Source organism: Pinus tabuliformis, chromosome 1_1 (genome assembly GCF_031772625.1).
Source record: "Pinus tabuliformis cultivar Carrire ecotype Pingquan chromosome 1_1, CPIR1, whole genome shotgun sequence".
Classification (NCBI taxonomy): Eukaryota; Viridiplantae; Streptophyta; class Pinopsida; order Pinales; family Pinaceae; genus Pinus; species Pinus tabuliformis.
The window spans coordinates 677,660,695-677,673,744 of NC_142297.1; the positions used below are offsets into that span (position 1 = coordinate 677,660,695).

Sequence of the window (13,050 nt, forward strand, 5' to 3'; positions counted from 1 at the left end):
CTCATGAAAGCCACACAAGCTTTGTTTCTCGTTATGAATATTCGAGAATGACCTATGTGAACAACTAAATCCTATGAGCAACTGTCTATAAACCATATATTGGAAAACGCTGATCATATATCTTTTATTTTATGTTTTTCACTTTTTCTTGTTTTCTCTCTCTCCTCATATCTAACATGAGGAACCTCCCGACTTAATTCTCGTCCCATAGTCGTTTCATATCATGACATCATCATAATTTTTTTTGAATGAGAAATTTTCATACATGGTATCTTGAGAGGTGTTATCAAAATCTTGAATGAATTCCTAAAGACGGGATAGTTGGTAATAGGCCATCAAACTAATGGAAGGCATGTTTGGTCGGTCAAATGTGTCACAGAGAGACTAATTTGGTAAGAAAAGTTACTTCAACGAAGTCTTCCTACCCTGAAAACGCTTTGTAAGAGTTAGTAAGAATAACATAATAGTGGCCAACGTTGAGTTGCCCAACGGTAACTTAATGAAATATTATTTCTCGGGTGAGCACGTTTCATCGTATCATGGAGAGGCTTATAGTGGATCAGCGTATGTTTCATCTTTATAAAATAATTCCGCTCACAACTAGTTATGGATCCGTGTAAGGACCCTGCGCTGACGACAACGTCCTTCAATGCAGCCCGTGATACGTTTACTTTGCCCAAATACTACACAACTATTTTGCATCATCTAGTTCCCTTCATTCTACGTCGTCTTCACCTCAATTATTTAACGCAGGGGTTCCATGGTCGGGAAATACCTAAAATTGTATCCCTCCAGAAAATGGATTAATTTAGGGATTTCATGGTTTCTGTTCCCGAATGAAACGTACCAGGAAGTTCATACCTGTCTGGATTTTAGGAGGCATAGTGAAAGTAGCTAGGAGGCTACTTATGTCTAGTTTGATGGTAAACTTTGAGATATTTTAAAATTTTTATTTAACTTAGCTAGCTCATGTGTAGAAATATACAAAAAAATTTCCAAAATATTCGATCTAATTATGTTTAATTTTAAGTTCCCAATAAATCAAATATCCCGGTGGCAAACATACAAAATGTCCTCATAAATCGGTTAGAAAATATCTGTTAATATTTTCTATCGAAATAAAAATAAAAAACAAATAGCACTGAGATATGTTAATAAAGAGAGATTTAAGAAAGAGGAATATGAATGGTATTTACAAATATTCATATTCTTTTTTATTAAATTTATGAACAAAGTTGAGTTTTCTGTGCATGTGGTATTAATAAGCTATGGTATTGTAAGTCAAGAATCTTTATGCTTAGGAATTTTGGTAAGGGATTTCTTATGGCTGGCTCAATTAGGGAGAGTAGGGCCGAAGGTGCGAATAGAGTTGAACCAATCCTTCGTGATTTCTCAAGAGCAAAGGTGCTTTAGTGATTGGATGTGTGAATAGAGATGGACTGGCTGCTTTAGTGATTGGATGTGTGAATAGAGATGGACTGGCTGCTTTAGTGATTGGATGTGTGAATAGAGTTGAGCCAGTCCATCGTGATCTCTCACGCCCAAAGGTGCTTTAGTGACTCGACCAAAACTCTACCAATTGAGCTAACTCTTGGGGTTGGAGACTCCACCAATTAATCTAACTCTTGAGGTTACGATTAATTTATACATTAATTATTTTAAACAAAGTTATAATTTAATTAGTTGTTATGATTTCTTTTTTAGCAACTTGAAATGTAGGATGAAGTGTTTTAATACTTATTATGGATTGTTTCTTACAGGCAATTTAATTTAATTTTATATGGTTGCTTTAGTTTTAGTTTCTATATTGATACATTTTGCAAATTAATATAAAGCAATATTATATTATATTGTTTAATATAATTAAAATCAAATGTATAAATTTAACATTTTATTTAAAATTCTATAACAAATTAATTTTATATTTATTCAATATAAATTGATTTTATTATTTTTATATAGATGAGGAATTAGTAATTTCAAGTGGCATGGTCTCCTTTAAGTAATTAAAATAAGACAATTATTATTCATGAATAACAACTATTTTCACTATTGATTTAACAAATAAATTTTAATAATATATATATATATATATATATGTGTGTGTGTGTGTGTGTGTTGGAGTCACTATTGCCGTTACACCAAAAGCGGCAGGTGTTAGATTATCTTTCTACACCGCCATTAACGAGGGAGCACAATAGCAAAGAATAATTTCAGAGATAGAAAAATGGAGAAACAACAAGATTACTCAACCAAAAACTGCCGAATAGATAAAACAATCAGTAGAGAACAAAAATCACTTAGTATTACATAACAGGGTTGGGCCTTGACTTGCTTTCCTTGGCCAGAGAAATTACAAATTTATAGAGGCTGAAGAAGGATCTAGAATCCTAGAGATCTAGAAACTAATGACGATGTAGAAGGATCTAAAATCCTGGAGATCTATAAACTAATGGTGGTGTAAAAAAATCTAAAATCTTACATAAATTTGGCTTCACACTTAACAATATATTCATTTTTATTATTATCATTATAAAAACCTTTTGTATATTTTTGAATAAGGAACCTAAAAAATACCGTAACTTAACACAACGATTTGAATGTGAATCATACCAGGTGATTTAACATCGCACTTTACTGTAAACTAATTTATACCTAAAATGCCTTATTTGAAAAATTTTGTGATTAAGGAAATATTTCGTTTTAATAAACTTATCATATTCAATTTTATAATGTACGCTGTATTGTATTTTAAGGTTAGTTTTAACTTGCAGGGTATATTGATGGTAGCTTTCCAAATATCTCATTAACTTGAACACATTTATCTGGAGAAATATCTTAGTATTGATGGCACCGTATAAAAGAATCAACGTTATAGTTTACAGAAAATAGCACAATTTACAGTCAGGAAATCAGAATGAATCAATATAATATCTTTATGTAATTCCACAAACACTGGTATCAAGTTCCCTCTCGTCTGCAAACACGTGCTTCTGTGTACACCCTCCCAGGTCTGCAGAAGTAACCTTTCTCAGGAGAACAATGCGCATCCTCTGAGCACACGCACAATCCTTCCAGAGCGCACCCATCCTTTTTTATGATCACTCCCTCCTTTATTATTCCCAGAATACCATCAGTCCACTCACTGGAGAAAAGTCCCTTAGGATCGTATTTGTTTTTGGCTGCTAGAAACGCCTCGTATTTGTTATATTTTTTCATCACTGCGTCAAACGCAATGTTTCGGTTCTTTCCCCAGTGTGGCAGAGATCCATACTTCATTAGAGCCATTTGCTCAATTTCCTCCAGCACATCTTCGTACAGTCGGGGAGTGTTGGGATCATGGGCTCGATAGTAAGTAATATCGAGGTCTACTGAATCTTCTTGATTTCCCAAATAAGCGCTTGAAGCTTTCACATATCGCATCAGAATACCGTAGTACAGTTCAATTCCACACAGGCTGCTGGGAATCAAGTCACGAAGTTTTTTTATGTCGAGAAGAAATTGCTGGATCTTCGAGAGGCCCACGCTGAATCCATTCTGAAAGTAGAATAAGCCTTTGATTCGAGGATCCCATCCACATGTTGTCTCAAGTCCGTCCTCCGGGCTACTAAGACACGAACCAGCAGATTGCATTTTGTTCTGATAACCAATCACTGGATATCCCAAAAACAAGGAATCCTTGTTCTCCAGTCCTGTGCCGATTCCAAAAATGATAGAAACCTGAATCTGTGATAGAAGGCATTTGCCCTCAGCGTTATTAGCCAGTTCTTCAACCTCCTCTGCAAGAAAATTTGAGAAGAGTTAATTTGATTATATCTATAGGTGATATTGATATCTGCATGTGTATCAATTTCTCTGAGTATCCATGTTGGATTATGTTACCTGCTTCCCTCACAATAGCTAAAAAAACTGTCGAAGTAGGGCGAAACCCTATGAAGTCATTTATTCCATCCCCTGGCGTATTAACAGGGACTCGATCGTCCACTCTGTAAACGGCTTTTCTCTGATCAGGGTACCACGCAACATCTGCGAACTCATGCTCCAGGCCAAACAGCAATATCCTGCTTTCAAGGTCGAAGTCATCACTCTGAATGTTTGTTATGGATCGCTTGAATAAAGGTTGCAGTTGGAGAGTTACCTGCACAACAAGGGCAGACAATCTTAAACGTTAGTACGGAGAAGCTCCATGCTTGATTCTCGATCGAAATTATAGGAATTCTAGGGTGATGAGTTGAGCTTAACTAGATTGTTATTTAGAGAATATTATAGAACATATACACTGGAGTAACATTCCTATTCCTTTGATGTAAAAGGAAATTTGAACTCACTCTTATTTTTAATTCCCAAATATTTTATTTTGGGAATGTTTCTGAATCTTACTAACAAAATGAGATATTTATATGATTCCAAAATATTTTAAAAAGCTACCATAGCTTGAAGTTTAATGGATACAAATAAGATAAACTAATAAAATTATCAAAATTTAATTTAATTAATAATTGTTAAGTGATATTTGAATTTAAGCTTATGTGATTTATATCATAATTATATTTTTTTTGGGGAATAAGTCATATTGAAGATTTTGGTTTACCTGTTTTGAACCAACACGTGTGGTTTATATTCCAGACATGATGATGAACCACACTTGTTGGTTCCAAGTGTGTCAACCAAAATCTTCAATGTGATTTATTCCAAAAAAATATTTTATAATTGTTAAGTGATTTGTATAAATTTTATCTTCACCAAATATTATAAAATATTGTGAATAGTAAAATATTTTTAATAGTAGTTAATTAAAAGTCAAAATTTATATTAAATATAGTGATGGCCTTTATCATTTTAATTAAATTGACTAATAGACAAAAATTTCATATAAACAAGTGTCATATAAAATTTATTATGGTTTTTTAGCTATTTGGTATTAAAAAACCATAATATTGACACATGATGTGGTAACAAATCATATTTATAAATTGAAAATCTCTATTGTTAATAATCTTGTTGTACGTTTTATTTATTTTTAAATATATATATGTTTAACTCATATAGTAATTTTTTTATAACTACTATTACTAATAACAAAGTTATAAATTAGTTAGTTTTTATGTTTTTTTAATCTTGCTAATGCTAGCTTTATCATAAATTATGTGTTTTGATGTTTGTTATCAATTGTTTATCGATATCTGTCAACCATTTAATTTATATAACTACATCAATTATATTATGAAAATTAAAGTAACTCGTTTCAATCTAATGATGTCAAAAATGATTATATCTTTAAATCATATTGTGAATAAAATTATTATATTCTATATTTAAACTTATTTTTCTAAAATTTTATTATTTAGATTTAATAAAATATATATTTATAAATTAATAACATTAAATTTAAATAACAAAAATAATAATTATATTTTGAAATATTTAATTCAAATTTTTTTATTTAGATATAAATTATAGATATGTATGTTTTATTTTCAATACTGATTAAGCATATATATCATTTAAATAGATATTAATATATTTTATTAATATTATGAATTATAAATACAAAAATTATATTAAAAATTAATTTAATATAAATCATAAATTAAATATTTCAATATTTTTTTAATAAATATTTTTTTAATAAAAATATTTTAATAACAATTATAATTGGATTTATCTAAGCATGCAACAATTTTGTTTAGATGACAGTTTTCATTTAGGAATTTAGTGATTTGGTTGGTTGTTTTGCCAAAAATATAAAAGTAAAGTGTTCAAATTATCTTTTTAATAGTGAAAATAGATTCAACATCTACATTAAAAAACCCTTAAATTTCTAAAACTTGATTTCCAAAAAATTACCCTAAATTTCATCAAAATTATACTAGGAAAAACTTTTTTTCTCTCCTCACTTGCTAGACTTTGCAATATAACATATAAATTTTCTCTCCTGACCTGCTAGACTTTGCAATATAATTTCTATGAAATTCAAAAATTCAATATGAATTATATTTCAATGTAATTTTTTTTGACATGGAATTGATTAGTCATATGTATAGAAACTCATTCTTAATCAACGCTTGACTTTTTGAATTATTGATTTATTATATCTAGAAATATGTCAAATATTTTAAATGAATTTTTTTAATGAGATAAATTTAAAAAAATTATCGTTTTAATTAAATCTATATTTAAATTTAAAATATATTTAATACAATTATTTAAAACATAATTTAAAATCATGTTTTCAATCTAATTAATTAAACAACGCTTAATAAAATATGTTTTTCAAGACATAAATGCATACCCAGAGGAATGTGAAAATGAAAATTAATTACATGGAAAGGTAATCATGGGTCAGCGGGACAACTGGTTCATGTTTTCAATCTAATTAATTAAACAACGCTTAATAAAATATGTTTTTCAAGACATAAATGCATAACCAAAGGAATGTGAAAATGAAAATTAATTACATGGAAAGGTAACCATGGGTCAGCGGGACAACTGGTTTAGTATGAGTAGAGTTATAAGATAAGCAATATGCAGTGCAGTGCATTAAATACCATAAATTACAATATAGAAAATTACATTAATTAAATTACGAATAGATGTAAGATATTTTGAATTAAAATCATTTAATAAAACATGTTTTTTAAAATATATATGCAGAACTAAAAGGAGAATGGAAATGAAAATTAACCAGTGAAATGGAATTATATAAAAAATAATATGTAATAAGTAATAATGTATTAAATATTTTGAATAAGAGATACTTCGAAATAAATTTTTTTCTTTTGACATTTTTATTATTTTTGTTATTTTATATGGATGTGAGATTGAGGGCTGCCATTTTATTTAAAGAATAGTGGAGGAAGATCAAGCTTATTCAAAAGAAATTTATAATTTACAATCACACAATCAAAGAAAATACTCCCCACAATGTTCTCTTAATTGAAGCTAGCCTTTGCCTATTGAAAGCATGACTATGTTTAGATATTTGATGTATAAAAAAGGCTTTACAACATGAAAGCCAAAAAGTTCCTTAAAATTACTTCTAACTCTAGCCAAAACCTGGAAAAATGGGCTTTGCCAAGGTAAGAACTAATTCTCATGAGTAGTAAAACTGAGTAATGAAACTAGGAGTTAGTCCATTCCCAAAAAAATTTGAAACTAAAGAGTAAGTCACACCTTTGCTACCCTCTTACTCAGACCAATTCTAATTTCCAAAACCTTTACCACATTTCTAACCTTCTTGACTTCTTAAATCATCAAAAACTATAGTAATATAAGAGTGTTTCTCTCCCATCTCTTTATCATAAAAATTAACTATTAAAAATTCTCAATTAATATCTTATTTGCTTACTAACTATATTAATCTCCATAAACTTTAATCATAGATGGAAACCCTGAACTGTAATTCTAAGTTGATGACGAGATCACCATAAATCTTGTGAATGAGAAATTTGAATGCATCGCATCTTGACGGACGTCATCAAAATTTGAATGGATTATTAATGGTTAGTAGGCCACCAAACAAATGGACTCTGAAGGCATGTTCTGTCGGTCAACGATGTAAAGTACAGAGTAGTTTCCTAAGAAAAGTTGCTTCAACGAAGTCTTCCAACTCTTGAAAACCCTCTGTAAGAGTTAGAGTTAGTAAGAAGAAGATCACCGTACGTTTCAATCGGCTTACCAGCTTAGGCGCTTTTGGAACAGCGATAGGGACCCTGTGCTGAACGACGACAAAGTTTTTCAATGTGGCCCGTGATTGGTTTATTTGCCCAAATACTACACAACTAGCTTTATTTTTTCCTTCGGATGGATTACACTGCCATAATACGAGAGGAAGGTTTGCACGCTATGTATTCTGCATCATCTGGTTCCCTTCCTTCTGCATCATATTTACCTCAATTGTTTATGGCTCGCGGCTTCCATGGCTGGGAAATATTTAATATTGTATCCTTCTGCACGATGGATTAGTTTAGGAATTTCATGGTTTCTGTCCCTGAATCAAAACTACGACGAAGTTCATACTTGTCTGGATTTTCTCACGCGTAGGATTATCAGATGACTCTAACACCGCAGAGGTAGTGAAAGGAGCTCCTACTGGTTCTGAGAAGGTTAGATCGGGCGTTTTTGTATTGATGGAGGGTTTTGGAATATTTTGAAAATGCAATTAGCAGCTAACTAAACTGTTCAATTTTTAACTTCACCTATAGTTAGCTGTTTAATTTTTAGCTTCACTTGTGTGTTATTCAGATTTTTAAAAGAGCTGGAATAGAGTTATGATGAGTATTTTTCGGTTACCAAAGTTATGATTAAGTTTTTTCTGAGAGTTGTTTTCACAGGTCGTCAGAGGCATTTCTCACAGTCCCCTCATTGCCCATCAATTAAGTGGATTAACGGCTACTTTGGGAATATGGGATTGACCAACAGCCATATTTAAAACATGGAATAGCCATATTTAAAACATGGAATTGACTAACTACCACCTAAAAATATGGAACTATCACTAGAAATATGGAACTAACCACCCCCTCAAATTAAAAATAAAAATTTAAATATTTATTATTACCTACCAAAAATTACTAACTAACACTAGCAATATAAAACTAACCACCACCTCAAGGTTTGAAAGTTTATTACTACCTACCCCTCAAAGTTTGAAAGTTTATTATTACCTGCAATATATAAAACTAACCACCATCTCAAGGTTTGAAAGTTTATTACTACCTACCCTCAAGGTTTGAAAGTTTATTATTACCTACAATATTTAGTGTAATGAAAAACCTAACACTAATAAAATTTCAGAATGTCATCCACATACAATATCCTCATAAATTAGTTGATTGCTGCCTACAACTTTTGATATAATGACAAACCTAACACTCATAAAATTGCAGAATGTAATACATATACAATACCCTCATATACAATATCCTCATAAATTATTTAAGAATATTTGTGGACGAGTTCTATCGGAATTTGTCCATCGAAAAAAAAAATCAATCTTTAACCTTCGATGGTGCCTCCAAGGGCAATCCAGGGGAGGCGGGTTGGGGTGGAGTTTTTCGGGATAGCTACGGGAGGACGCGTTGGATATATGCGGAGTGGGGAGGGGAGCTGTCAAATAATGAGGCCGAGCTTTGGGGGGTATACCATGGGCTCTGCATAGCAGTAAGGAATGGTTACCACAATCTCGTTGTGGAGGGGGATTCCCAGCTCGTTATTGACATGCTAAAGAAACTACAGTGCGGAAAGCCGTGGGATCAGGTTGCCAAGAGCTGGCGGGTTGCTGCTATTATACAAGATATTGCGGAGCAACTTCGACGAATTGATTACATCACACTCGCTCATGTGTTGCGCCGTGGCAATCGGGCGGCTGACTACTTGGCCAACTGGGCTACTGCTGATTCACGTAGGGTGCTTGATGGTAGTTGGGGTTCCTTCCATCACGACCAACGCTGGAGTGAGCTGGCCGCCATCCTCCGCCAGGATAATGATGAGGCCATGGGGGGCGACATGACAGCATAACATTTCCATTACCAAGATCATGAGTGGCACGACTCTGCAACACATCTGCCTTCATTTATTGATGGCATGCGCGCAACTACCCTCCTCCAGATTGACGGCAGTTTGGGTACAGTGGTGGGTGTGTGGTGGCATGGGCAGGACAGCCTGCACATCATATCCCAGCTCTCCTCCTGCGACGTGTGCAAACGATAGTACTTACCAAGATTATCGAGGGTGGTGGACAGGTATTCCTATCCATGCAATTGGCTTCTTCCGCAGCGCTTATATTAGGCATCTTGGTCTTCTGTCTCGCCTATCGTTTCTGTGGATTTTCGAAATTTCTTTCTCTGCACGTATGGCTGGTATGGCTGCACTTCCCTCTGAGGGTCGCAGAACACGCAGTCAGGGACCGCCTCAGGGGATGTCTGCTGAGGACGAAGGTCTGCGTTATACCCCTATCGACCTCTCTGAGGACTCTGCAGATGTCGGTGACCCCGCAGGGGAGAGGTCTGGAGGTGCACCGCGCAGGAAGCCTACGGGTGGCAAGGTTGGGAAGTGGTTGCGGCGGACTGAGGTTGAGGTTGGAGCGGAGGAAGATGAGGAAGATGAAGATAGTGGCCCTCCGGATGTTGCTGCCGCAGTATCCCGTGGTGGGCGAGGGCGCGGCCGCGGTCGCAAGGGACGAGGACGGGGCCGAGGAAGGGGTCGTGGTCCTGGCCGGGAGGAAGGAGATAATGCAGGGATTCCAGGACGGGGAAGGGGAAAGAGGGATATCCAGCGAAGACTGGCGGAAGCAGAGCGTGCCTATCTGCATGATACTCATCCAAAAATTCGCCGAATTGTCGACCATCTTGAGGACGAGGCCCTGCAGGAGCAATCCGATCCGGAGATGGAGGATTGGGAGCTCTATCTCCCTGACCCTGGCCATACCAGGGGGAGAATGTCGCTGTATAAGCAGTCCCTTCATGTTTACTGGGGTCTTAAGCGTCTGCTTGCCAAGTCCATGGAACAGGTAGCAGCAGAGATGGTAGACATTGCCCAAGGCCATATGCAAAAAGAACTGAAGAACCTTGAGTTTACTCTTATGATGCAGGATAGGAAGTTGGACAAGCTGACTCGGCTCATTCGCGGTGCAGGCATTGTCAAGCTGGACCCGGACCTTCTTCAGGAAGATAAGAAACAGTAGTCTTGTTCTTATTTTTTGCAATCTTACTGTAGTTTTTCTTAGCATCGTTTTGCTATGGCGGAAATGTAGTACTTTTCTTCTTTCCTAGACACGCAGTTAACAAACTTATCTTTGAAGTTTGCCTGGTTTCCCTTCGGGGCAGGTGTGGACATCTCTGAACTTATCTTTGCAGTTTTCTCCCTGGTTTCCCCTCGGGGCAGGGCTGGACATGGATGTTTCTTGGTGTTTTTCTCCCTGGTTTCCCTTCGAGGCAGGAGTCTCTGTATCTCACTGTACATAGTTTTGCGATTAATATATTAACGAATCATACATTAGCTTACAAAAAAAAAATGACTATAAATCACGGCCCCTACACAAATGCCAGTAAAATTAAAGAAACTCTGGTTGACTTATGATAATATAAATTAAAGAAAGAAACTCTGGTTGACCAAGAGTTAGACCAAAGGAATATGAATGGTTAGACATATCCTAAATGTTCAAAGAAAATTAGATTGATATATGTATATCAAATTTTTAATTTTAATTCAAAGCGATATATAAAGAATAAGGGAAATGACATTTTTTTCAATTAGCGCCAAGTAATATTTGACACGTTGACCTTAATTCCATGGCCAGTTCCAAAATTTTGGAATAAGGAGGACATAAGTAAGCTCAATTTAACCTCACTCTTCCAAAATAATTCTTACATAACTGTCCCAATAAATCTTAATCGTTCTCTAAAGATCAATCAATTATCTGAACATCCATCGTAATCACAATAAATCTTAATTGTTTTCTAAAGATCAATTATCTAAAGTAAAATGCATATGGACGTGCGTAATTAAGATTTGTCTGATGAATTCCAAACGCTGTAAAATAAAATATAGCCTTTCATTAAGGGAATAAGGCATCAGTACCTGGGAAATAACTCCAAGAACACCCAGTGAAACTTTAGCTGCATTGAGATCTTCGTCTTCCTCATTGATATTCACAACTTTTGCATATCCCTCACCATGGGAAGCAGGGACTACTAATCGCATCCCCACAACATATTCATGAACCGCACTTCCCTTGCCAAACAGCGAACTGCCGTGAGACCCGGTGCCTAGCATTCCCCCAAGAGTTACACCCAACCAGTAAGGCGAATGAGGCAAAGCAAGCCCTTCTTTGGCAGCAGCATCAATGAGATTCTTTAGGGTTATGCCACTCTCGAACGTCATCGTCATCCCGGGCTTGTCGACAGAGACAACACGATCCAGGTCGCGAGTGCTGATTATGAGACCTGACTCTCCACCAGGGCATACAAGCTTGGGAATACTGTGCGAGTAACGCGTCACAACTCTCATTTTTTGGTTCTTCCGAACGGCCGCCGCAACCGAAGCCAGAAGTTCATCTTCGGTAGAAGGATACACAACTTCGGCAGCCTTGCAGATACTTCGATCGGGAAATGATCCATAAGCATTCGAAACTGTGCAGTTCTTCAACTCGTTAGAACATTCCACCACGGGACCCGGCGGGCTACATTTCACAAACCCTAACAGAAACCCTAACAGAAAAAACGCAATAATTGCTTGAAACGCCATTTAAAAGAATAACAACGCGAGAGTGCGGACAACGAATTATATAAACAACATGAACAGAGTGGGAATGGCTTCCATATATAATGAAGGAACATAATTCTAAACGATCCTTCCTCTAGTTGAGTTACCTGCTTGAGTAATTTTGAGCGAGATTATGTTAATAAAAATGGAGTGGTTAGTTAAAACGTATAGAATTCCAGCGTTCAACAACCTTTTCATATTTGATTCTACTCACAACACCAAATTGCAGTATTTTAACCAATTCTCCCTCATAATTAATAAATTTTCAAAAATTCATCCCCTAACATAGTCTTCGGTTGCAGATTCATTAATTTCTGTGGCACAAGCCAGAATTTCTTCTGCAGAATATTAGCGAAACACGTAATAATGGTAGATCACCGAACATGTATGAGATCGTGAGGTTGGCTGTTTCTAGGCTTCCCGATACTTATAAGATGAACGATCTCTACGCTACGCACTAAGAAGGTAATGTGCAATAAAAAGACAACTCCTTAGAAAAATATGTAATGAAAATAAAGATGGCAGAGTGAATGGAAGAAACAATGGAAAAATGTTAGAATGTATAATAACGTAAATCTATGAAGTCCATATACCCGTTTCGTGTTTTGGTTAATCCATATTGATAAGAGAGCTTGACTGGACCCACAGCAAAAGATTTTACTTGGGCTGTACGTAAAATACTCACTCTTTATGCAACACGACTGAAAACACCAAACCAAACCAACGAGTTGCGACCAGGGCCCCTCGATGGAATGCTCTATGATGTAATACTTATTGAAAAGTCAT

The 13,050-nt window shown here is 35.2% G+C and overlaps 1 protein-coding gene across 1 annotated transcript; it reads right to left on the reverse strand.

Annotated features, from left to right (window-relative positions):
- Positions 1-2,873: 2,873 nt before the first annotated feature.
- On the reverse strand, positions 2,874-12,258 carry LOC149215226 (L-gulonolactone oxidase 2-like). The gene is made up of 3 exons (XM_089391048.1): positions 11,581-12,258; positions 3,883-4,138; positions 2,874-3,779 (listed from the first exon to the last, which is right to left on the reverse strand). Exons 1-3 carry the CDS (start codon positions 12,244-12,246, stop codon positions 2,962-2,964), a joined length of 1,740 nt encoding a protein of 579 aa, XP_089247174.1. The 5' UTR covers positions 12,247-12,258; the 3' UTR covers positions 2,874-2,961.
- Between the last annotated feature and the right edge of the window lie 792 nt (positions 12,259-13,050).